This window comes from Indicator indicator, chromosome Z, assembly GCF_027791375.1.
Source record: "Indicator indicator isolate 239-I01 chromosome Z, UM_Iind_1.1, whole genome shotgun sequence".
Lineage (NCBI taxonomy): Eukaryota > Metazoa > Chordata > Aves > Piciformes > Indicatoridae > Indicator > Indicator indicator.
Genome location: NC_072053.1, coordinates 53003626 through 53030706, shown reverse-complemented (window position 1 = coordinate 53030706; position 27081 = coordinate 53003626). Strand labels below are relative to the sequence as shown.

The window sequence follows — 27081 nt, the reverse complement described above, 5'->3', positions numbered from 1 at the left end:
ATTCTTAGTTTGGTTCAGCTGGACTTCAGCAAGGGTTTGCCTTTGATGTGTATAGTTGTAGCAGTAGTGTTCTTCTCTTAGGCTCCGTGTTACAGTGTTTCCAGGTGACACCAAGAAGACTCTCACTGTGAAAGGCAAAAGCATTCGTTGCCTAAGTAGCTAAGCAAAGTACTAAGCACAAGCAAAAGCAAAAGCTGAAGCATAAGCCTAAGCCAAACCCAAAAGCCAAAGCCTACTACTCTGTTAGTCAACTTCTAGACTTTTCTGATACAGAGCTGTCACATCCCAGTTGGCTATCCTTTCACTGGCATGGGTCCAAGCAAAGCATACAATAGGTTAATACTGACAAGCTTCTCAACATACCCTGTCAACTTCTGCCTAGTCTTTCTCTTCAGTTACAAGGTGTTTACATTCTTTCCAACTCAAAGGCAAAACATGGCCTTCTCAAAAGTTATTTGAAGCTTTGCTATCTTCCTGCAGGTGTGGATCACTCCCTGGTCAATGCTAGATAATTTTCAGCTTGCTTATTTGTTTATTTTAAACCAATGTACGTGACCTTGCATTGGTTTAAATCAAATGCATATGGGAAAAACACCAAACTACTTCAAGGCGTCTCACAAACTTTGCGAGTTCTACTTGCGAGGGCTGCGCCCTTCCGCGATTACACAGCCGAGACCCAGCGCCGCCGCGGTGAGGAGGCAGAGGGGGCGGGACGGGGCGAGACGGGCATGCGCCCTTAGCAGGGAAGGAGCCCGGGTGTGGGCAGGCTGCGCCCCTTTCTAGTAACTTCCCCGGTGCGGAACGTCATCAGCGCGCGCCGCGCCTGAGCCGGGCTATTTCCGCCCGCTGCTGCGGGAGCGGGTGTCTATCTGTGAGACCGGCTGCGGCCGCGGGGTGCTCGCAGCTGCCCGGCCTTAGCCTATCCTACCCTTGCTGCTATGTCGCAGAGCTCAGAAGGGCCCTCGGGGGGTAGCAATCCCCCCGCCTCCCCCACTCAGGGTGCCGCCGCCTCCACCGAGCCGCGAATCATCAAAGTCACGGTGAAGACTCCCAAAGAGAAAGAAGAGTTTGCTGTGTCTGAAACCAGCAGTATCCGGCAGGTGAGGGACAGGGGGGCTGGCTTGAGGGGGCTGGCGGGCTAGGCACGGGAACAGGCATCAGGGGGACTGGTGGGAATAGCAAAGGCGGGGTTAGGGCCCGAGGCCGATTGTAGCGCGTCTCAGGGAGGGGAGTCCAGGCCCATAGTTCCCTCCTCTAGCGTCGCAGTGTGAGGGCCCTTCCCAGTGACAAAGCAGCTGCTGCTTGCTCGAACTGCTCTGGGCGCTGATGAGGGAGTACTAGGGCCGGTCCCGGCCCAGGAGAGGACTGCTCCCGTTTGAGGACAGCGAGGGTAGTGAGGAAACCTGTTCTATCCTCCCCAGCTTCCCACCTCCTTCTTGCAGTGCCGAGAGCCGGCCTGGGAGGTGAGTGTAGCAGGTTTTCCAACTGTGACTTGGCTGGTTGAGCTGACTCAGCCTGCAAGTAGGAGGCTGGCTAGCTAGCTTAGTGCAGCTGTAGAAAATATATGTAATCACCAGTGTTACAGAGCTGCATTGCCAATGGTTATCTAAAACTGTCTTTAAAAACAAGCAGGTTATGCAAAGATGCCTTCATTTTAGGGAATTCACATCTTTAGACTGTGTGTAGAATGTGTGCAACTAAAGCACACCTGCTATACTTAAACGTTTTAGTTATTGGTAAAATGCTTAGTCAGATAACTGAATTATTAGGGCCTGTTTTTGCATTCTTGTGAAGGGCTGTGTCCCATGTTGTCTTCGGCTTAAGAGAAGCAGTGACACTCCTGCAATTTTTTTCGAGGTTTTCTGTGTTGACTAGAACTTCATTTATTTGGATTAGAAGACTACAAATCATAGAAGAGGTGTAATCAAAGTATAGAGGCTTTGTTATGCCACAGTCTCTTGTGTGATAAGGGTGTAGACATTGCTATGCTAAAATAAAAGTTCCATGAAGGACGTTCAGAGTTCACTTTGTTTTCCATTGGCTTTCTCTGAAATGATCACCAGTATCTCTCTGAATGAAGCAACTCAGTTCAACTTTTTCGGTTTTGTTCTTTGTGTGTGTGTTAGGTAACTGCAGAGTTCACAAAAATCAAGAAGCTACTTGTGAGCGCTGTGGCTATCTAGCTACAGGAGCTTGAAAATTTTCCTCATGGATGATCTGAAAGACACTGCACGGTTGTCAGAGTAGGATACTAAAGGTGAAGTAAGGACTCACAAGTGTGAAGTGTAGTACCAGCACCTTAGCTAGAACATCACACTCTTGCTCCACCTAGTTGCTGTAAGGAGACAAAATGCTGGTATTTAAGTGTTTACCCTTGAGTCTGTTTTCAATTCAGAGTGTTTTATATCAGCATTTGGCTTATAAGTATCCCAGGCATAAGTTTCATTAAATCCCCGCTCCAGTTGCCGCAGGGGTGAGATTTCTCTGTTGTCTTCACTGGTCCTTTGGCAGTTGCATTACAACTGTAAACTATGAGCTACTCCCCCTGCAAGCTTAATCTAGGAATTTCTCCCAAAGATAAAATGACTGTTTGCTTTTCAGTGTTGTCCACTGCTTTCCCAGTAATCCCATTCTGAAAGGGGTGCTTTTCTGTTCTCTGTAGATTTATGAGCAGCGTCAGTGCAGTTTTTGTAAAAGTCTCTGCAGTTTTTAACCATTTTGTTTCATTTTGCAGGTTGTTCTTGTTTGGGTTTTTTGTTGGTTTTTTTTTTTTGTTTTCAAAAGAGAGGCATATGCACTGGATCTAACCAGAGGACTGCATTTGCCCTGAAAAGCGGTCTGCCACTAGTTTGAGTCTTTCAGGAATTATAAACAAATTTACTTGAGATGTGAATTTGGTAATATATTCCACTTTAACAAAGTAATTTCAAACATGGATGCAAGTAGGGCAGGCAGGTTTTCAAGTAAGCAGTTGTCTAAAACTGAAATAGTTACATGGCGTAGCAAGAACATGAATTTTTGCTGAGGGCAACCATGGAAGCTTAGGAAGTTAATGGAATGTGTTGCTTAAAATGCCTTTGTTGCCTACAGATATCTTAAACTCTAAATGTTGTCTGTCTTGAACAGAGTTATATCTTGATTCCTGTGAATTAAGAATATCTCAGTGGATTGACCATTTGAGTCCCAGACAGCATCACAGCTAGCACTTATGCACTGTTCTTGTAGTATTGACAGTTTCTCTTAAACTGTAAAAGTGAGCTGTGGCTAATAACGTATCTAGAGCCAGTCTTGAAAATAGGTTAATCTTGAATACAGAACAAGTTGAACATCTGTTCATATGTATCTGGGATCAGCACGTGCTTTTTTCTGTTGGCACAGGTGGGCCAGCAGTGCCTGCCATATTTCCAGGGTGAACCCCCCCCAAACAATGCTAAATTTTATGGCAAAATAGAACTTATTCAGCTGTTTGTTTCTGTACCTAGTATTATGATTTGGAGAGTTGGTTTGTTTGCTTGTAGTCATTTCAGAATAGTGCCAGAATAAAAATTGAGATTTTTTTTTTTTTTATAAATATTTTGGTTCATCAGGGCCAAATTTAGGGCTACACAAAACCTGGTTTATGGTGCTTTGCTAAAATAGGTCAAGTGTGCAACTGTCCTGAGGACTTTTCCTGATGTTGGATGACTTCAGAAACGTAGGATTTATTATTATTGATCCTGTCTTGTGCGACTAGAACAGCTAGTGTGTAATATGTGGAACAAAAAACAACCTTCCAGTACAAAGGTACTCTGGGAGGTCAGCTGATTACAACTATCCATCCGTCTTTTTCTGTGGGACCTTCTTTGATTTGTGCTGATCACAGTTTGGCTCACCATTAGGACAAGGACCAAATACTTTCTTGATGGTGTCGGATACTGATCATGCTCTGTGCAAAGACTTTGAGTGCATGGTGGGTAAAGATGCCTGCTGAATTTAACTGACCCTCGTGCTGACACTTCAGCTCTGTAAAACCATTTGTCTTTTGTATTTTATTTGTTAATTTTGGTTTATTTTCTGAGTTCATGTTAATATAATCTTTGCAATTCCTTGCTTGGCAGAGTTGATTTAACAATGTGTTTTGGTGAAGTCTGCATAGAAACAGAGTGCATTCATGTTGTGGAGACATCTGAAGCATCAGTTCATTGTAACTTGTTCAGCATTACTGTCCACCAGTGTAAATTCTGTACCTTCTGTGAACAATAAAAATCAAGTGTGTGGACCAAATCTGTTACTGGTTGCTTTTGACTGTTAATACCAATCACAGACTAGTTTGCAAAATATCTTGCATGGTAACCTATGTTTTATGTTAGTCTTCCATGAGTGATGTATCAGAGGGTTTGATCCTGTTTATACTTTGTTGTTTCAGAAGTCCCAAGGTTGTGTTGAATGCAGGTGAAGCTGATGAACCTGCCTTTCTTTTGGCATCTCAGTCAGGCTTTTTCTGTAAATACATCTCAGCCAAATTTGGCTTAGTACTCTTGACTGTTTCATTATTGTGGATGGAAAGATCTATTGTGCCTTTGGGTTATGCATATATGTTGCTGGCATATTGGCTGTTTCATGTCTTGCTGTCGTATTGTTTGGTATTTTTGCAGATCATCTAAATAACATTACATACGAAAGGGAAGGGCACAGCCGTTGATGCCTATATAGTAGTAATATCAAATGCTGTTTGGTTATGTTCTATAAATCATGCTTTGTTTCCTTGACCTTATGGGTAATAGCAGCTTCTAGAAATGTATGACTGCACCTGCTTTAAGGTAAAGGAATTTGAAGGACATCAAACTACTAGAGTATGTCCAGAGGAGGACAGCCAAGATAGTGAAAGGACCTCAAGGGCAAGACTTACAAGGTCACTTGGTTTGTTCAGCTTGGAGAAGGGAAGGCTGAGGATTGACCTTACTGCAGTCTACAACTTCTTTATGGGAGGGCGACAAAGGGGAGCTGCTGCTGATCTCTGTTTGCTACCAGCAACAGTACATAAGGAAACAGAATGAAGCTGTGTCAGGAGAAGTTCAGAATGGACATTGGAAAAGAGCTCTTCACTGAGAGGATGCTTGGTCACTAGAACAGGCTTACCAGGAAAGTGGTCATAGCACCAAGCCAGTCAGAGTTCAAGGGGCATCAAGATGACTGTCTTAGTAATTTCATTTAGTTTTAGGTAGTCTTGTGAGAAGCAGGGAGTTGGATTCAACGGTCCTTATGGGTCCCTTCCAATATGAGAATTCTGTGATTCTGAGAATATTGTTTATGCTACAGCATCACCATTCTGATACGGATTAAGCTGTGGACCTCACTGTCCTCACTGTAGGTTTATGATAATACTTTTTGATTTGGCACACTATGATAGTCCTTTATTCATATGCTCTGTAGCAAGTTGTGAGTATTTCTGCTGGTTTTATGTCACTTTGAATGCTTATTAAGAATAATTAACCAGAAGAATGCAGAATAGGAAACAAGTGGCTGAACAGTTGCTCTGCAGAGAAGGGTCTAGAGTTTATAGTTGTCAAAACTCAGCACTGTTCCGTAAGTACCTTCCCATATGGATTTCTCACTTTTTCTTGTAAATAGGAACATACCTTGCAAGATGTTGAGTTTATCCTGTTGTTCCACAAGTCTATATAAGAAGCGATGTGGAATATTTTGACCAGTTTTGAGTCTTATGCTTACAAAATGACATCAGGGGATTAGAAAATCCAAAGAGTAGTAGGAATGGTTAGATTAAAACCAACCCTGAATGAGAGATTAGTTTTACTACAGTCCTTTATTCTAAGGAGAACAACAATCTGATTGTGTTGTCCGTTGTGGGCTGGACAATGAAGAAATAGGATAGCGAAACACTAGAGTAAGTTTCTTGGGGTAAGAAGTCGCTGGGAACCTCAGAAGAAACTAGATAAAGGTGTCAGGAATAATTCAGGTAAGTAACCTTCAGGAAGGAATAGACTTGAGTGACTTCCTGGAATACATATAAGTCTATATATTGCTAGTATAAAGGGTGAGTTAAAAGTTGTTTTCCCAAGAACTGAAACTAATTCTGTTTGGGTAGACTTTTGTCCAAAGGTAGCCTCTGACCCAAACAGACTTTTTAGCTCTTCTCTCTGATTCTTCCTTTTTTCCCCCAACTGTGTTTTTGTCTTCCTGTATTATAAACACTTTATATTAGATACTCACCATCAAAGCATAATAAAGTGAGTTTTTAATCTTTTTAGTCTCACCCATTATAAAACATAATTATTAATAAATAATTGCAGGATTTATTTATTTTTTAAACTGCCCTACATAGGGTGATGATTTCCTAGGATGTTTGGGTTGTTTTTACAAGTAGTATGGTCATCTTAATTTTAAAATGTTAAATAGAGTAAACTTCTGAAAGGTTTCTTAACTGCTTGGGATAATTTCAAAAACATGTAGCCTACTGACTTGTCTTGTTAAATAAATTTCATCTGGCTTTCTTATAATCAGGTAATTAGTGTTTTTCTTGGCTATCTTCCTTATTAAGTTCTGTGGATTTTTGTTCTCAGTAGGAGTATTTTTCTAGAGAATAATATGTCTTAGAACTGAGCATAACCTGGCTTAGAAGACAAGGACATGTCACTGAGTGTCCATGTTTAGTTGTTTAACCTAGGGTGTGATTTCCTGGCCAGCTGAAGAATGTGGCTATTCACCATGTCTTTGGCTGAGACCACATTTCATGTGGCTATGTCATACATTGAATGAGAAAGCAGAGCCACCTGAGAGGTAACTTCCGCCTGTGTGGAAAGTTACGCTAGTTTTGACACATAGATGGCAGCAAAAATAGGTGTTAAGAAGAGAGTATGCTTCTCTGTTCCTTTCCAGCAGAAATGTAGAAAGAGTTATTGTACTTGTGACATTGCATCATCAGTCTTTCATCAAGTATATACTTAGTAGTATGTAATTCTATGCATACTTTACAGTGTGTGTATATATATGCATATATACAAGTAGTGTGTGTATATATATGTCTGTATTTATTGTCATGGATGTGTGCCAGATTCAAGCCACAGTAGTCTTTAAATTAAATCAGTTTTGTTATCACCAGAGATATAACTAGTGATCTTGATGTGCAACTCTTCTGAATTTTATTGTACAAAAAACAACTATTTCCCATCTTCCTGTGGAAGAAAAAGTTGAGAATATGTAGTAACTGGGTTGTGTAAAACAATGTGCTATGCAAGTGTGCTATGCAATGCAATACATTGAATGTGAATAAAATAGTTTGTCCTTAAATGATTTTTTTAAAAAATTATAGTTCAATATTCAATTACAAAAATTTGCAATGTTAACTTTTAGTTCAAGGAAGAAATCTCCAAGCGCTTCAAGTCCCACACTGATCAGCTTGTGTTGATATTTGCTGGAAAGATTTTAAAAGATGAAGACACCTTGACTCATCATGGAATTCATGATGGACTTACTGTTCACCTTGTTATCAAAACACAAAACAGGTAATCTTACTGATGAGAAATCTCTTTAACTTAAAGATGTAAAGGTGCTCTAAATTCTTAACTTTCTGTTGGGCAAACCTAGATTTGAGTAAACAGCTTTAGTCAACTCATTAGTTGCAGTTGGTGCAGAACAATACTCTGAAATTAGAGGACTTTTTTTTCTTTGTTTTAGCTTGTATTTTAGTTGGATTTATGTTTCTAAATTCAGGTCTCTTGCTTTTTTGTTACTTCATTCACTTTTTTAGTGCTGAGTGCTGGCTATGGTTTGGCTTGATAGTTCTTACATAAAGGCTTTATTCTCCATAAAGTTTTGTTCTGCAATTTTCACTTGTGAAAACTTGCAGTGAATCCTTGCTAACTGTTTTGGTGAAATAAGGAAACAAAGTTTTTGGGAGACTACTTTAATACAACTAATCTATATGGCTGAACAGAAAGATTTGTGAGGTTTTTTTTTTCCTTTCCTGTTTTGCTGAGGCACCTTTAAAGTGACAATTAAAAGTTGCATCAGTTGAACTATGTCTTCTGCTCATTACTTCCTGTGAAGTGCCCAGATGGAAAAGGCTCAACTAAAAATCTTTTCAGCGAGTGGAGTAATAAATTCCTCAAATGAATCTAGCTTCCTTAGTCAATAACATGTTCATTGTTTTAGACTGAAAGTGTTCTTGCTCCTGTTCTACATAAGTCTTTCCTGTTTGTGATGAGCATCTACTTCTTGATACTTGATAGTATGTCAGATAATCAAAAAGCATGGAACTTAAGAGAAATATGTCTTCCTGGCCTCATAAAGTCAAAGGCATAGGTACCTGTTGAAACTAATGTCTTCAATTCCATGCTGACATCCCAACAGGACTATATTCTCTGTCCTGGAGTTCTCTCTGTCAAAACGCTTTTGGTCTTGCTCTGGCAAAAGTCTCCCTTCCCTGCAACACCAACCAGAAATTTAGGCCTCATAGCTATCCCAATCTTGTATGCAGATTGAGCCAATGCCACAATTTTGTTTCATGTATCTAACTATACTAGTAGTCTGCTGTTGCGATGATTTTTGTTTTTTTGCCTGCTGTCCTGAATCTAGTGATAGCAGGATGGTTTGGACTTGCACAGTCTTCAGAGGATGCATTGGTTGGACCTAAAATAACTATATATACGAAAATATGGGTGCCAGTTTCTCATGCCTTCTTGCACTTTGCCTATGAGCAAAGGAGCATGCATGTACAATACCACATTTATGGCTTCTGGGGAATTTCTAGTGTCTCTACATTGGTCCTGTTAGTATTGCAATCTGTGCCTCCCTCCTCTCCCACTTCTTTGAGTAATTTGACAAGAATTGTCTTCATGATGCTTTATTGTGTCTTGGACAAGGAAGTGCAAGCAAAAACCACAAACTTTTTGTGTTTCTCTATTCTGTCTTCAAACGAGGCACTAATTTCCTTACCTACACTAGCTTTGCTCAAAAAAAAAATGCTAGAGAATTGCCAGTGCAATGAAAATCACCTTTGAAAAAGATGCTGAGTAAATGTTTTTTGAATTAGTCTTACTAAAATACCTGGGTTTTTTGCTTGACCAAAAAGACAAGACTTAGACCTTGTCAGTATGCTCTGGCAAATGATGATTTTTATTGAAGAGTATCAAGATTGGATTCCACCCAACCACTTTTTGCATCCCTCAGGCTTGTGTCTTTTTGTTGGGCATTTTTTCATTGTGTTGTTTGTAGGAAGATAGCAAACCTTTATAGTGGTTTGGTTTGGTTTTGTGTTTTCTCTAGTTAGCCTTACTGAAACAGTTTTATGGTAGCAGAAGGGTACTCTTGAGAACTGAGGTATGAAATTTAATGTACTGTTGAATCCTCAAATCTGTGTGAGGTCTGAGTTCATAGCTTCTGTGATTTATTTTATGCTGTTGTTCTGCAACAGCAGAACAGGTGTTTGAGAGCGGTTATTGAACCATACTGAAGAAGTGATCTGGATTTCACACTGGCCTCTTCTTTTGAGCAGAGGCCAGGTTAGGTTTACACAAGCTCAGTTCCTTGATATTTTCTACTATGTGGCAGCACCTGTGTTTATGCCTCTTCAGTAGAATGATGTGGTATTTAACTTGGGCAGCCTTTAGTGCCAAGTGTGCTAAATTATGCTAGTTTCAACATTGTTTAACTGTGTTTCTTACCCTGTTCTTGAAGTCTTAAACATTACTGAGGTTCTGATATTTATCTCCTAATGAATTAAGATATCAAACGAATTTCACATTCAGTAATGCATCCCAGTTAAAGATGTGGCTGTCCACTAGCATTAATTCTTGCTAAGGTTTATTTCTTTGAGCCTCAGACATATAATTAGTAGTATAAAAGTACAGTGGAATAAGGATAGGTTGAAGTTAAGGATAGAAGAAACAATTTACTTGCAGACAACCCAGGAATAGGGTGAGAAAGGTGGTAATGCCTGCAGCAGTGCCCATCCATTGCTGTTCTGGAAAACTGGTGACGTTACAGGTGTCTCAGACTTGTTACAGGAAGCTATTTAGAGATAATAGTGTGGTGGGTTGTTTGGGGTTTTGTGGTTGGTTTGGTTTTTTGTTTGGGTTTTTTTGTTGTTGTTGGTTGTTAGGTTTTTTGTTGTTGTTACTTGAGAATCTTAATTGAGAATGTATTTTTATTTGAGAGTGTATTTAATGATGTTATTAAATTAAATTATGAAACCTGCAACTTTTGAAATTACTTTTGTAGATCACAAGACCGCCCAGCTCAACAAGCAAACAGCACTGGGAGTACTGCTACCACATCAACATCAGGCAGTAGTACCTCATCAGCATCTTCAACAACTAGTAACCCTTTTAGCTTGGGTAAGAATATTTGTTAGTAGCATGGTAGGTATCTTGGATTCAGATAATTGTCCCTGAAGCTTTATTCTTCTAACAGCTAAAGAACAAAAAAACCCAACCAAACACACTGTCCAAAAATCTGTGGAAAATCAGAAGTACAGTTAGAATTGTAAAAAGTTACTGTATTTCAGATGCAGTTCATTAGAGTTTTACTTATGTGTCTTTTTACTTAAAGTAGTGAACAACTTCTGGGTAACTGAAACAGCCTTACAAAGAGACACTTTCCATTAGTTTTCGTTATTTTGAATTGTGTTGAAATATTTTGTATGCGGAAGGAATCTGGATATACTTACAAATACACTGGAAGTTGAAAGTTCATTTGTATTTTTTTATCCTCTTAAAGGTGGCCTTGGAGGTTTGGCAGGTCTGAATAGCCTGGGCTTAAGTTCGTCAAACTTTTCAGAGTTGCAAAGTCAGATGCAACGGCAACTTATGTCCAACCCAGAAATGATGGTTCAGATAATGGAAAATCCGTTTGTTCAGAGTATGCTTTCAAATCCTGACCTGATGAGGCAGTTAATTATGGCTAATCCTCAAATGCAGCAACTGATACAGAGAAATCCAGAAATCAGTCACATGCTGAATAATCCAGATATAATGAGACAGGTATGTAGAATATCTCCAAGTTCATGACTTTTAATTATACTGTAACTGTGAAGAACAGAACAAGAACTGGACATGTTTAGGTGAGTGCTTAAACGTTTTTGATGTGTTCAGGCTTATTAGAAAATCCATAAAAGGTTGCTGTATGTGACTGATGTTTGTATTTCTAGTCATTGATGTCTGAAATAGACTGTTCATTTAGAAAATATGGAGCATGATTTTTGAAGGCATGGAACACTGTATAATCACATCTTATGAACTTACAGTTGGATGTCCCTGCATGCACTTGAATATTCCTGTTGTCTAGCCAACAATGATTTTATCAAATATAGTAGTTATTAAAAATACTACATATTTTCATTTTATCTAACTCTGGGTGCTTCTGAGGGCTTTTAAAAGTAGATGGCATATTGGATATGCTGTGTGGCAGAAGGTATCAAAAACTATTAGATACTTTTGAAAACTGAGGTATTTATTTTTAAAGGTCATACTGTAGACTGCCTGCTGCAACAGTATCAGGAATGGTAGGCCTATATTGTGTTGAAAAGTTGAAGGAAGAAAGGAATAGTTCAGTCAAGTTTTTTTTTTTCTTCTGCTTAGCCAGTACTTCTTGATCCAACCAGGATAGTGGCAGTTGGTTGTTGGAGAATGCTGGCTAAGATCAGTTGACTCCCGCTAAAGTGATGTTTTGATTTGACCAATAATAATTTCCAAGGGAGTTACACAGTGGTGACTGATATAACCAAATGCTGGTGTTTTCACTTTAGAATGGATTTCTTGTTAATACAGATTAAACATTCCACTTCTCTAGACACTAGAACTTGCTAGAAATCCTGCAATGATGCAGGAAATGATGCGAAACCAAGACCGGGCATTGAGCAACCTTGAAAGTATACCTGGTGGATACAATGCCTTGCGACGTATGTACACAGATATTCAGGAGCCAATCTTGAATGCAGCACAGGAACAGGTAAGAAAAGATGGCAAATGTCATGGAAAGTAAATATTTGTGGAAAAAAAAACCCAACATGTAAGCAATGTAAATTTTCCAAATGTGTCCTTGACAAAACATTTCTTGACTTCTGAAGTCACTTTGGGGCCTTGTACTCTTGAGGGGAAAGATCTTTAAAAATTCTCTGCCCTTCTAAGCTTGAAGAAAGAGAGATTGCTTTGTGTGTTTGAGAAGTTATTTTAGTGTGAACGAATTTCTGTATTACTTAAATTTGAATTCTTGTAGTTCTTTGCCTCAAAATTCTGAGGTCTAGGAAATTTTTTTAAGGAGGTGTTCAAGTAACTTGGAATCTAAGATGGGAATTAGGAAAAGCTTTGAAATTGGAAATCTGTGTGCAAGACACAATCTTACTGCAATCGAAATACTAACATAGTAACATACTGCTTTAAAAAAGAAATGTGATTTAATTTTTTTGGAGGTGCTAGTATCTCTTAAGTGTTGGCATCTTTTCAGAATATTTACAGTGAATTACTGTACAATGGTGGGTATAACTGATCAGCAGCAATCAACATTTATCTTTGTGTGTAATTTCGGAAAGGTAACTTGCCAGACATAAAATCACTTTGCTTTAGTAGATGATATATGTTTGCTTTCTTTCCTCTGTAGTTTGGAGGTAACCCATTTGCTTCTTTAGTAAGCAATGCATCAACAGGAAGAGACAGTCAGCCATCTCGTACAGAAAACAGAGATCCTCTACCAAACCCCTGGGCTCCTCAGTCCAGCTCACAGACATCCACAACAAATACTAGCTCCAGTGGTGAGAGTGGTGGCAGTAGTAGTGCTGGAAACAGCACCTCTGGCAGTACGGGACAGAGCTCAACTGTACCAAATTTGGGACCTGGACTAGGAGGTGTGTTTGTTGTTGCGGTTGTATATATTTGCAAATACTTAGGAGTTTGGAAGTATTCTTTCATTAGAAGGAGATTTTGGTTCAGAGTTCTTACTGTTTGCTTTTGTCAAGCAAGATGACTTGTATCAAAGTCCTCTGCAGCAGAAAAACGAATATGAAAATTAAGCTAAGAGTGATAATAGTACTTATATTGCCTTAAAGTAATGAAGGTAAGGAATCCCTAGGTGAGTTACAGTATTTTTTCCCATTTGGAGGCAAGTATGAGAACAGCTAATAATTCAGATGCGTAGTGGGGACTACTTTTTGGGTACAACTTGTCTTAACTTCCAGGGAAGATACAGCTGGGTAAGCTGGGCCACGTAGATCTATTTCACGCATTAAAACTTGAACAAACTAAGTCTAATCCATCTGATGAAAGTTAGGATGTTTACTAAAGAGACTTCTTACCTTTTTATTTTTGAAGCTGGTATGTTCAACACACCAGGAATGCAGAGCTTACTTCAGCAGATAGCAGAAAATCCACAACTGATGCAAAATATGTTATCAGCACCGTATATGAGAAGCATGATGCAGTCATTAAGCCAGAATCCTGATCTTGCAGTACAGGTAAATGCAACTTGTCAAGTGTTGTGGGTGTTGAGTGGAATCTATGATACAGTTAAATTTTCACTTCTGCCAATGTTTCAGCAATTTTCTGTAGTAAACGGTCCAGTTTTTCGTGTTAATCCCTAACTCACTGAAATTGTTGCCTACTTAGAGTTAATAATTTGTTGCATTGAGCTTCTTTTAATTTGTAGTTGGACCTCATGAGTGTGGGTATAACTTGCAAGTTCATGTGTGTTCTGTACAGCCCAGAAATTGTGATCTGGCGTAAGAACCAGTTAGACAAAACAAATGCTTAGTTTGTAAGCTAAAATAGACCTACCAGTAAATAAATATCCCCACTTAGTTGGTGCTGTTTCTAGGAGTTACTCTGATTTTAATTTCTCTTTTGTGACCTGTGCTCTCTGAAAAGCACAGATGCTGTTTTGTAAATGGTATTGTAGAAATGCTTTCATATTTTACTTAAAGCAGTAATGTCCAAAGTCAGATTGTCTACTGAGTAAAAAAAAATTTCTGTACTAAATACTCTCTTGGAAAATATCTTTGACTTCAGGTGATTTTTGCAGGGAAACTGTTACTTAGATCTGTATTGCAGGCTGAGCAGAAATGATCTTCTAATAAAAGTGAGGATGTCTTGGCAAGTATCTGTCAATTAATTCACTTTCAAAAAACACAACCAAACCAATAACAACAAAACCCCAAAAATACAAATCAAATCAGACAGCAACACTCTTCTCCCTCCCCTGCCATTTCATCCCAAGAAAAGAGTACCAAAGGACCCCAACAAACAAACAAAAAAAATCCCTGCAGTGTATTCAGGCTGGTGGTTCATAATATGTTTTGGCCAAAGAAGTAGTGATTATTATTACTTCTTTTCTGTGAGGTTTTCAGACCATTACAATGTAAGTCATTGTCTTAAAACCTCCTGTGGTTTTTACTGCTTGATCTTTGAAGTTAAATATTTTTTGTCCCTTAGATGATGTTGAATAATCCTTTATTTGCTGGAAATCCTCAACTTCAGGAACAAATGAGACAACAACTTCCAACTTTTCTTCAGCAAGTAAGATGATATGATAGCTGTTAATAAATGTCTTCATGTTAATCAGGAACACTTTCAATAAACTGCTGTCTTTGATTTGGCTAAAAGCTGGATTCTATTATATGTTTTCATTAGCTTTAGACACCAACTTAAGTTGTCTCTAATTTTCCCTTAATATCTTTCCCTTAATATCTCCATCACTTGCTAAAGTTAAACCTGACTTCTAGTGGATATTTTTGTGTCATGGCTTTAGCCAATTGAATCTACTGATGTATTTGATACCATGCTAATGCAGACGGCTTCAAAACGAAAATGCTGTCTGGAGCAAAGCATCCTGGGGCTTCCTCTTTCCAGTTCCTGCTTCCAGTTTGGGGCATTGGTCTTTTTCCCACCTGATGTGAGGTTTGAAAAGTAGCTGGCTTAACTAAGACAGTCAATTTCGGCAAGAGACAAAAAGGATGAGATAACGAGAAGCAAGATAACAACAAGATTCAGTTAAGGCTTGAGGCTTTTTAAGAGTTTCATATACTTTTTTTCTCCCCTCATGGTATATACACTGTATTGATGTGTTTGCTTACCAGGGAGGCTGGTGCCTACTTGCTGGGGACCCATGTGTGCTGTCTCTGGTGTGTGTCACCTTAGGGGAATGGCTTATAACTGTGCTGTGGCTGTGCTGCTGCTGTGCTGCTTCCTGGTAGGCCAGGTTTTGTCCAGAGCAATACAGATCTCTCCAAAGAATATCACCTGGAGATCTGCCTTGAGGCGGGATAATTACAAGTGGCAGGATGTGTGGATGAGCATGGGCAAGTGCCTAGGATGGTGGTTTGGAATTTCACCCCTGACAAACTGTAAAATACTTGGAAAATGTCTGTTGTCTGCCCAGAAGTTGCTGAGAGACAGAAATCACTGTGGTGTGTTAGGGCCTGGCCTATGCCTATTGAGACCTTCTCAGGGGCAAAGAAAAGCAGAGCAACAATCATGGCAGCTGCACCAGAGAACCAGCTTATTCAGTATCAGTCACCCCTGTGCAAACAAAGGAACATACAAGGGAAGCAGCTTGTCTCACAGAGGATGAGTAAGGGAACAGGAGGAAGAGCTGGAGATGGTCACTCAGTCTTTATCAGCGCCCTTGAAAGACAAAGACAAATGGTGGATGAAATGGCTAGTATACCCTGGCAATGAGGGAATTCTGCACAGGCCTGTGTTAGGTCATAGACTGGACTTGATCTCAGAAGTCTTTTCCAGCCTCAATTCTGTGATTCTGATTCAGTTGTGAAGGACCTGTCCTGGGAGGTCCATCAACTCAAAACAACATGTCCTATCCCCACTTGTATGATCCTGTGTTTCAGCTATTAGGAGCAGGCACAATCCTCATCCAAGGAAGAGAATCTGGGAGGTACACACCACAACATATCCTGTGGTTTTACTTACTTGACTATGGGGAAGACGTGAGGAGGTGGGATGGAAAACTCACTTCAGTCATGGCTGTGCAAGTCTATGCATTACAAGGGAATTCTTCCTGCAAGAAAGGTGCCCTAGTGTCCAGTGCAAAATCACCTAAAAAGAGCAGAAGAACTGATCCTCCTGAAGGGACTTCCAAAGCAACTTCATAAGATGCAAGTAATTCCAGTCAGAATTAGAGGGGGCCCTGTCTCCAACCAGATGGAGGAGAAGAACAACTGGGATTATTTGACTGTGCAAATAAGATGGGTTAGCAAGTTGAACCCACAAGACTATAAAGCTTTAGTAGACACAGGTGCACAGTGTACTCTGATGCCATCAAACTATGAGGCAGTGGAACCCATTTGTATTTCTGATGTGACAGGGGGATCCCCAGCTACTGGGTGGTGGAAGCAGAGCACCAGAATGCAGGCCACAGTTTGCTTTCACTAGGAGGGGTGGAAGGAATCAATGGAAGTGACTATCCCAGTGTGGAAACACAGCCCCACCTTTTGGCCTCCTCATGGACTGATGCAGACTGTACTGAACAGGGTGGAGCTCCAGAGTGTCTGCAGTAAGGGACCTATTGTCTACCGCAAGGCAATGTCAATTTGAGTGAGAAAGGGCAGTGAATGGTGTGATGTTAATTGCTACTGGGCATGATGCAGATAGTACAGAATAAGGGATAGAAAAGTCATGGGTGTAGCTAATTGAATCTGCTGATGTCATGCCAGCTTTAAAACAAAAGTGCTGGCTGGAGCAAAGCATTATGGGCCTTGTAGGTCAGATTGTAACATCAGAGGCTTCCTATTTCAAGTTGTTTCTGGTTTTGGGGCCTTGGTCTTTTCTGCTGGTCTGGCTGCAGGCTTGGGTCATTTTCTGTTTGGCTTCTGCTGCTGCTTTTGCTGTGCTTTTCTGCAAAATACGCTATGGTAATTGTACATAGTGTCATCTCATTAAACTCCTCATCTCAACCCAGGGTGTTTTTGTGTCTACTTTTCCTAACAGTGTTGTGGGGGAGGGTGACTTGTGAAAGGAGGCTGTCTTAAATCATGATGTTTTGCCTGTAACTAGCACAACCACTTAGATTTGCTCTTGCTTCTTTGCTTAGGATGAATAATTTTTTTCACTGTGCACCAGCAAGAGGACATCTGTTTGCACATGGTGTGACAAATTAAGATGATTGGTACTTTCTCCAATACTAGAAAGAAGTTCCGTTTTGCTTTTCTTGTACCTCTTTAAACCCACCTTAAATATCAGGGAAATGGGTCTTGCAGCATGTCTTCAGTGTCCCAGGTCATTAGCTAATTCAAAAGTGGGTTTTGAAGGTTTTTGCCTCTAAAGATTGCTATACTACCATCTTCCTCTCTTAACAACATTCTGCTTGCAGCCCATGTATCTGTTTGTTAATAGCTGCCATGGTGTGTAGTGGTACTGTGTTCCATAAATAGAAGCAAGCAAGACTTTTTTTTGTGTATGAAAGCTTAAACTAGTGTATGAGTTCCATCACTGATTGGGCAGTCCTTGCACATCAAATTAAATGTGTGTTGCCAAGATCTGATTGCAGATAGATAGCTTTATGAGAAAAATAATTAACACACACACTGAATTACAATAGCAGGTTCAGTGTTCAGAACTGTTTTCAGCCATGTGAATGGCTGTAATGTTTCACAATTCCACTGCTTTCTGATGACTCAATAGTATTTGAGAAGCTAGTACCACACGTGTTTCAAAATCTGAACAAATGGTAATTAATGAAGACACAATAGGCATCACTCCTGTTTCCCTTGGGCATCTCTTTCTGTGGGTATCATCTTGGTATATCTGTGCAGCTAGTTTTGCAGATTAGCAGCATTAGAAGGTGAAATAAAGTGGGGAAATGTCAGGTTATTCATAGAATGTCAATAATATTAGAGCTTTTATTTCCTTGCTCATGTACTAGCATTTATATTATGGGATTGGGTGACAGAAACCATGGAATATTGCTCTACCTAGTGGCAGGCATCTTTTGCAATAGAGGGCAATTGCCTCGCAGAACTCAGAAAGAATTGTAGCTATTTAATAGCGGGAATTAGTTAGAGACAAGATCCAGGTCACCAAATTGCCTTGAGAATCGTTGGGCTGCTATTTCTGTAAAACAAATGTCAGACAGTAAGTCGTGATTTCAATATTTTCTTAAAATTGTTGCAGTAGCTTTCTTTGGAAAACCCAAAATACTTTCTTTATTAAACTTTGCCAGTTATATTTTTAGTTATCAGGAAGATAAAAAAAAAACAACCTGAGATGAATAATGAATTATCAACAACTTGCTGTTCTTAAGTCTCATTACATGTCTGTATTCCAGAGCAGAGTTCTTCATTCTTAAATTCTGCTCTGCAGTAGTGAAAGCTTGACCTTAATCTGTGATTTCTCTGTGAGTCAAAAATGTCTTTGCAGCAGAGGAGAATTTGGTCTATTTGCCAAGTAATAAGATTAATAAGCCTGTCTGCTCTTTGAGGTAGGTCTGGCTACCAAGACATTGTCCGTTATGAATTAAAACACATTACTTTTAAATTACCTGTGGTATCTCTAAGCAGAGGTGAACATAGAGCATTAGTTCTGGTTTTGTATCTGTCGTGGTTTAATCCCAGCCAGTGACTGAGCACCACAGAGACACCCTTATTGTGGGTTGTCGTAGAGAATCAGTATGAAAATGAGAACTCGTGGATTGATAAAAAGACAGCTTAGTAGATAAAGCAAAAGCCACACATGCAAATAAAAAATAATTCACCTATCAGTAGATAGGTGTTCAGCTTGCCATTATTCCGAACAACCTCCCTTCCTTCCTTCTTTTTCCCCAGCTTTATATGCTGATCATGATGTCATATGGTATGGAATATCCTGCTAGGGACTTGGGATCAGCTGTCCCAGCTGTGTCCCCTCCCAGATTCTTGTACAACCCCAGCCTACTCACTGTCAGGGCTGTGTGAGGAGAGAAAAAGCCTTGACACTGGGTAAGCTCTGATTAACAGTAACCAAAGCATCTCTATATGTTGTCAAAATATCCTATATATTCAACACTGTTTCTAGTCCTTTACCAGCTGCTGTGAAGAAACTTACCTCTCCCCCAGTGAAAACTGACACAAAGTTACAGCAGAGTAAAAGTCCATGAATATATTAAGACAGTTTACTTGCAGTTTTTTGTTTTGCAGTCCTTGCATTTTTTTTAGGTATTGAGGGCGTTAGAGGTACGAAGACATGCACAAATGATGATGATCAAACTGCTGTGGTCTGAGTTTAGCTAGGAAAAAGAAATCCTGTTTAACTTTTTCCAAGATCTATTTATTGATGAGGTTGCATTGTGTTCAATATTGTTGCTTAGCAGTAACATGATATAGGACTCTAATTCTAGAATTATGTTGGACTAGTACAGTCCTATGGCTTTGAAAGATGATTAAGTCTGCTGGAAGAAATAATGAAAAATAGTTCTCCTTGGGTACTTAGAGGATTTGTCCACCTCTAAAGAGTGAAAGCTTTCAAATGTAAAGTTGAAAAAAGTTCTGAAACTGCCAGATTCTATAAAACATCTAGTAATAAACTTTGAACGTTTCTCTCTTTCTTAGATGCAGAATCCTGACACATTATCAGCCATGTCAAACCCCAGAGCAATGCAGGCTTTGCTGCAGATTCAGCAGGGCTTGCAGACATTAGCAACAGAAGCACCAGGGCTTATACCAGGGTAAGAATTGGTCTTACAAGTTTAGACAAAAACTTGTGTTATGTTTTTTTTTTCACATGTAGAGGTTTATATAGTTTTTATTAAAGCCACCTCCTACTATTATATTTTTGTAGAAGTTTAACTATAATCTGTCACATTTTGCCTGCCATGCATTTCTAAATAGTGGTAGCTCTGGTATTTGTCTTAGTGCTTAAATTGTTACCCCTCTTTGACAGGACTTTTACTCAGTAACTAAATAAATAAGAAGACAAGCTGCTAATTATTATTCAGCTGGTGTACTACTTTCTTTTTCTGTCATTTATGCAGGTTTAATCCTGGTTTGGGTGGATTGGGAAGCACTGGAGTTCCTTCAGGGTCCACTGTACCTAGTTCTGTTCCCAGTGAAAATACAAGTCCAGCATCGGGAACTGCTGAATCTGGTCACCAGCAGTTTGTCCAGCAAATGCTGCAGGCACTTGCTGGTGCAAATTCTCCGGTAAAGTACACCACTGTATTCTGTTTTAAATTATTACTTTTTTTTCATTGTAAAACACTAGAAATGAGATCAGTGGTTAAGGGGAGAGCTCCTTAGATGCTTCTGGTCAAATGAGAGCAGTGGAGGCTTAAAAGTAGTATGTAGCTGTGCAAGTAAATGCTGGGAAAACAGGATTTTGACTTAGTGTTCTCTGAAATGTTGATGTTTATACACTCATCTTCACACCTCTTTAAATTTCTGAGATGCTTGGAAAGATTGAGGCAAATTGAGATGATAAGCTTCAAGTGAAGTGTAGGCTCAAGCAAGAGCTTAACCATATTGAACACCTTTATTGCTGGCTGTTACTCTCTACTGTTACTAAGCCTCTGTAATAGCCACTTTCTGGTTATTTGGAGCCTGAATTTGTGGTATGACTTCATTGTCATCCTGCAGTGGATCGTTAACATACAGAGTGGGATTAAGGGTTTCCAGAGAGTTTCAGAGGTCAAAGGTGGCAGCTTTGCCAGTAGTTCCAGGGCTATGAGCAAGACTTTAAAGGAGACATGCTGTTAACTCTCAGGAGCGCTTTGAGAAACACCACTCTTACACTGTGGTACATAGCCACTAAAATGGCAGACCACTTGTGGAAGGAGGAGTCCTGCTTTATCTCTCTGTTGCCACAAGGTGAAGTAGTTCAGCTTGCTGATCTGACAGGCAGGGGTTTGTTTTTTTTCCCCCCTCTCTTGTTATCCAACCATGAGATAATGTTGGTGGGTGTCACTGCAGGAAGCTGTATTCTCATACATTTTGATTTGAGCTATCAAACCTTACACTATTGAGTCAATGTTCTGTTTAGTTTTGCTTGGAGGAAACAGGTAGGGGGAGCAGTTCTTAAATTTCAGATTCCATCTTTATATGGGATCTGTTTGGAACCATATGCAGGTTTTAAACACTGATAGTAATTTGTTGATTTGTGAAACTATTGAAGCAGAACTAAAATGAAGATGAGCAGTTTCTGCACAGGTTTTGTGTTGGTATCTAAATAACTCATTGTCTTTTAAAAAGTGACTTCTCAGTATTACTCCAGCATACTGTTTTGGTGTAATTGTTCTTACTCAAACGCCTCTGAACTGACGATCATACCACTGGAATTAGGCAAAATCTTGCCATGAGTTTGTGTAAACACAGCTGTTAGTTTGTCTTAGACTGAAGATTTCTAGCAATTAGAATTTTGGTAATTTTAGTCAACAAATACTTGGAACACTAAAGAGGGGGTAACCTTTATGTCAAGGGAAAAAAGCCTGTGATGTTCACCATCGCCAACATCATCATAATCCTTGCTGTTCCACATTACTAAGGGTGAACTCTTTCATTAAAAAACAAACACCTGTATGCATATCTTTAAGAAACTGTGGGGCGTAAATTTAGCCAATTGAATTGTAATGTGTTTTTATCAAACAGGCAGCTTTTCCTGTAATCAAAGAATGCCATGTAAGTGTAGTTACTCTTAAAATTCGAAGCTGCTCTGACTTGTTGAATTATTTAACTGTGAATGTAACCAATGTCATAGTATAGTTCTAGGCTCTTGAAAAGAGATATAGTCAGGAATTAGGAAAGACAGAGTGGTGCGGAACCAGCTATGTTTAAATCCTGTACTTCGCTTAATGTGTGTTATGCTTTTATAGCTTTATCTTGTTCTTAGCAGCTACAAAATCCAGAAGTTCAGTTTCAGCAACAACTGGAGCAGCTGAGTGCGATGGGCTTTCTGAACCATGAAGCAAATTTAGAAGCACTAATAGCAACAGGAGGAGACATCAATGCAGCTATTGAAAGGCTGCTTGGCTCTCAGCCTTCATAGCAGTGTTTAACTTGAAAAAATGTAATTTATTTTTGATAACAGCTTTTAAATCTTTAAAATACTTTATTTCATTCTGACTCTTGCGATTGTCTTGTTATAACTAAAATTGGTCTGACATGTTTAAGATAGAGTACAGTAATTTTCTTCAAACAGTGGGTATCAATGCATTTTCATTCTGCATGCATCACACTTCTTTTGTTCTGCATTATTTGTGATTTTTTGGGGGTGGGGAACCAAAACAAAACATTTGGGTGAGCAGGTTTTGTCTGACCTACAACTCTCTGATTCATATATTACTTAAATGTTAGCCTTTGGTAGTAATATATATAGAATACAAATTAAAATGGAAACAAATTAATTGAAGCTACAATTTGTGGGTACCAACACTGCTTATTGTGATTTTGGCATGGGGTTTTTTCTGCTAGCAAAACGCTGTAAGATTTATACCACTTGAGTAATCTACAAATTTTTGCTTTAATTTGTATAAAGTATAAACAAAATATATATAATGGAGACACCTAATTTCTAGAGATTCACACATTGCAATAGAATGAGATTAAAAATACAGCAAAAAAGCCAGAAAAAAGTTAAAACTTGTTTTGGTGTAGCATATGTCAGCATCTTTGGTAACCATCTCTGCAAAAAATGCTTAAGCAAATTGAGTTAAGATATACTAAAATTGCTGTTCTGGTTATTTCTTTACATCTAATTTTACAGAAAAATGCATTGTTGCATTCTTACATTGTCTCAATATTCACAAAGATTAACTGTAAACTACCTTTATCATTATGCAGGCTAAAGGGCACTGCCTTGTGCTCTGGAACTGCTTCTAAAGCATTTGAGGTTGTTCCATTGAGGTTCTAACATGTATTCTGATTTGTAATTGGAAACATTACTTTCATTCATGGTCATGTGATATTCTAATTATATTTAGCCACCATGTAAAAATATTGTATATCTTTTGAGTTTTCATTGGTAGTTACTTGTGCACGGGTAATAAATGAATTAAATCTTTAAACATCCCTTGACTCAGTGTGTTTGCAGTTCATGCTTATCTAAAATTCAAGATGACTGAGCACTTTTAAGAGCTGGCATTTCAGTGTAACCTCAGGAATATTCACCAGCTCTGGGCTAAGAATATTAACCAAGTCTTAGGAATATGGGATGGGGGGAAGAGATTAAATGGTGCATGATGCTGAAGACTACTAGCTTAGATAAAGTGGAGGTGGCAACATAAAGGATCACAGAATTAACTGGGTTGGAAAAGACCTTCAAGATCATCTAGTCCAACCTGTATCACCCAACACCATCTAATCAACTAAACCATGGCACTAAGTGCCTCATCCAGTCTTATTTTAAACGCTTCTAGGGATGGTGACTCCTACCACCTCCCAGGGCAGCACATTCCAATGGCAAATCACTCTTTCTGTGAAAAATTTCTTCCTGATATCCAGCCTAAATCTCCCCTGGTGCAGCTTGAGACTGTGTCCTCTTGTTCTGGTGCTGGTTGCCTGGGAGAAGAGACCAACCACCACCTGGCTACAGCCTCTGTTCAGGCAGTTGTAGACAGGAATAAGGTCTCCCCTGAACCTCCTCTTCTCCAGGCTAAACAATCCAGCTCCCTCAGCTGCTCCTCATAGGGCTTGTGCTCCAGACCCCTCACCAGCTTTGTTGCCCTTAAACTGAGGGGCCCAGAACTGGACACAGTACTCAAGGTGTGGTCTAACCAATGCTGAGTACAGGGGCAGAATGCCTTCCCTAGTCCTGCTGGCCACACTATTCCTGATACAGGCCAGGATGCCATTGGCCTTCTTGCCCTACTGGGCACACTGCTGGCTCACGTTCAGCCCACTATCGACCAGCACCCTCAGGTCCCTTTCTGCCTGGCTGCTCTCCAGCCACTCTGTTCCCAGCCTGTAGTGCTGCTTGGGGTTGTTGTGGCCGATGTGTAGAACCTGGACGTGTTGAATCTCATGGTGTTGTACTCTGCCCATCTGACCAGCCTGTCAGGGTGCTCCCTGCAGAGCCCTCCTACCCTCTAACAGATCAACACTTGCCCCCAGCTTGGTGTCATCTGCAAACTTGCTGCTGATGGACTTAATCCCCTCATCCAGATCATCAATAAAGATACTGAACAGGACTGGGCCCAGCACTGATCCCTGGGGAACACCACTAGTGACAGGCTGCCAGCTGGATGTGGCACCATTCACCACCACTCTCTGGGCCCAGCCCTCCAGCCAGTTCCTAACCCAGCTCACAGTGCACCTGTCCAAGCCATGGACTGACAGCTTGGCCAGGAGTTTTCCATTGGAAGGAATGGCTTCTTGGATTCTACTTACTCATTCAGAGAGGCAGATTCAGCAGGGTTTTTTGGCTCTGTCTGCCCCTCCCTGCCATGGAGCAAGATGGAGGCAAACTCCTGTGATTCTGAGAAAAATGCAGATGCTTGTCATTATCTTCAGCATTCTGAGAAACTGGTGTATGTTTAACATCTTACTGTGTTCATCCACCTGCTCCCAGCTGCACTTTGTTGGAAAAGGGAGTTTCTCATTACCAATAGGTCTGAAAAATCTAACTTAATATGCTGGTAATTTCTAGTTCAGGTGGAGGGTAGAACAGTGAAGGCACAGAGGTGTAGTCTTTCAATGGAAGAATTGCAACCTTCAAGCACCTGCTAATTATCTCCCTTCAAATATTTGCCTCTCTTCAGAGCCTTTTCCAGGCTGAACAACAGCAACTCTCTCAGCTTGTTTTCACAAGAGAGGTGCTCCAGCTGTCTGGTCATCGCCATGCCCCTCTGAATTTGCTCTCACAGTTCCATGTCTGTGTGTGCTGGCAGCTCCTGATCTGGACACAACACTACAGGTGGGGTCTCACAAGAGCAGCATAGAGGGGAGGAATCGTCTCCCCTGACCATCGCGATGACCGTGCTTCTTTTGACAAAGGGCAGGATTTGGTTGGCTTTGTAGACTGCAAGCAGATGCTGTTGGCTCATTTTGAGCTTCTCATCAACCAGCACCCCCGAGTCCTTCTCCTCAGGACTGCTCTCTATCTGTTTTCCACCCAGCCTGTATGTGTACTTGAGATTGCCCCAGCCTAGGTGCAATACACTTGGCTTTCCTGAATTTCATGGGCCTGCCTGTCAAGGTCCCTCTGGATGGTATCCCTCCCCACAGCATGTTGTCTGCATCACACAGCTTAGCAGTGTCAGCAAACTTGCTGAGCATGCACTCAACCCTACTCTCCATGAAACAGCCAAAGATGTTAAATGGCACCAGTCCTGGTCAACTCCTCAGCACCACTAACTGCTTGCCTCTACTCAGACATCAAGCAATTCTTAAGCCAATTCCTTATTCACCAGGTGGTCTACCCATCAAATCCATGTCTTTCTAATTTTGAGACCAGAATGTCATGGGGGACAATGTCAAACATTTTGCCCAGGTCAAGGTAATTGCCACGAGTTACTTTTTCCTTGTCCATCTATGCTGTTAGCAAATGATTGAAGGCCACCAGATTTGTCAGTCACATTTTTACCTTAGTGAAGCCATAGAATCATAGAATGGTCTGGGTTGGGAGGGACCTCTGAAGGTCATCTAGTCCAACCCTCTCTGCAGTAAGCAGGGCATCCTCAACTAGATCAGGTTGCCCAGAGCCCTGTTGAGCCTCTCTTTTCATATCTCCAGGGATGGGGCCCCAACCACCTCCCTGGGCAACCTGTTCCAGTGTTCCACTACCCTCATGGTAAAAAACCTCTTCCTAACATCCAATCTAAATCTGCTCTTCTCTAGTTTGAAGCCATTGCCCCTCATCCTATCACTACAGGCCCCCTTCAGGTACTGGAAGACTGCTATTAGGATTCCCCAGAGCTTCCTCTTCTCCAGGCTGAACAATCCCAGTTTCCTCAGCCTGTCTTTGTAGCAGAAGTGCTCCAACCCCCTATCATTTTTGTGGCCCTCCTCTGGACCTGTTCCATCAGGTGTATGTCCTTCCTATACTGAGGGATCCGGACCTGGATGCAGTATTCCAGGTGAGCAGAGTAAAGTGGCAGAATCACCTCTCTGGATCTACTGGCCATGCTTCTTTTGATGCAGCCCAGGATGCAATTAGTCTGGGCTGCAAGCACACACTGCTCATGTCCAACTTCGCATCCATCAGCACCCCCAGGTCCTTTTTCACAGGGATGCTTTCTGTCACCTCATCCCCTAGTCTGTATTGATAGTGAAGATTGTTCCAGCCCAGGTGCAGAACCTTGCACTTGCTCTTGTTGAACCTCATGAAGTTCACCTGGGCCCACCTTGTCTAGGTCCCTCTGGATGACATCCTGTCTCTCTGGCACATCAACAGCACCACACAGCTTGGTGTCATCTGCAAACTTGCTGATGTTGCACTCGATCCCACTGTCTATACCACTGATAAAAATACTAAACAGTACAGGTCTGATAGGGTTATCAATATTCAATAATTGGTGGGACGATTAATAAAAATATTTAAAACTTTATTAATCAAAAATCCCACGGAAAATATTAACAAAACCTATTTACTGATTTGAAATACTTGGTTGTGGAAAGGTATGTCACAAGCAGGAACATGTAATAATTTAAACAGTATTAGCAAAAACCACAAACAGCAAACAGTAATTTAAACTGCAAGAAAGACTTCACCAAGATGTTGGTTTTGCCCACAAAGCAGAACTCTAGAACTCGCCCAATAGAGCAGCTAGGGCAACAGAACCTTTTAACCGCTGCCTATAACAATCCGATTTCTCTGGTTACTCACTGCAAATCACTCCAGTCCACTAGAGTCAGTTGCTGCATTTGTAATCCCAAGAGTATGTGGCACATTTGAATTCATGCCAGCTGGTGGTGATGTCTGCACATGGATGCTGCTGTGTTGGGGAAAGGCTTCTCTGTGAAGGATGCGTCCCTGGCATGGTGTAGGCAGGCAGACGATGTGGCTGTCTGGGCTGGCTGTGATCTGGGGTATCTCTGGTGCTTGTGCTTTTGAGCAGCTCTTGTCCCTGCAGCTTGGGGCTCAGCAGCTTTTGTAGCTTTCTCTGCTATGGAGAGATTCTTTCGCTGCAACCTCTGCAGTGGTTCTTGTTGCTTCTTCCAGTAAAACAAGGTAAATTGCT

General features: G+C 40.6%; 1 protein-coding gene across 3 annotated transcripts; it reads left to right on the top strand.

Annotated features, from left to right (window-relative positions):
* The first annotated feature begins 918 nt into the window (after positions 1–918).
* Positions 919–22938, top strand: UBQLN1 (ubiquilin 1). Of its 3 annotated transcripts, none has more exons than XM_054398145.1 (11): positions 919–1100; positions 7351–7502; positions 10219–10334; positions 10717–10979; positions 11788–11946; positions 12595–12838; positions 13302–13444; positions 14418–14501; positions 19523–19638; positions 19945–20113; positions 21798–22938. In XM_054398145.1, exons 1-11 carry the CDS (start codon positions 939–941, stop codon positions 21948–21950), a joined length of 1761 nt encoding a protein of 586 aa, XP_054254120.1. In that variant the 5' UTR covers positions 919–938; the 3' UTR covers positions 21951–22938. The 3 variants fall into 3 exon arrangements, with proteins under 3 accessions (XP_054254120.1, XP_054254119.1, XP_054254121.1); XM_054398144.1 differs by having other exon boundaries at positions 21795–22938; XM_054398146.1 differs by lacking the exon at positions 14418–14501 and having other exon boundaries at positions 21795–22938.
* Positions 22939–27081: the final 4143 nt, after the last annotated feature.

Coding starts and splice junctions, on each gene's coding strand:
- UBQLN1 (XM_054398144.1), top strand. CDS start 939: ATGTCGCAGAGCTCAGAAGGGCCCTCGGGGGGTAGCAATCCCCCCGCC. Junction 10,980..11,787: donor ATCCAGATATAATGAGACAG/GTATGTAGAATA, acceptor CCACTTCTCTAG/ACACTAGAACTTGCTAGAAA. Junction 12,839..13,301: donor TTTGGGACCTGGACTAGGAG/GTGTGTTTGTTG, acceptor TTATTTTTGAAG/CTGGTATGTTCAACACACCA.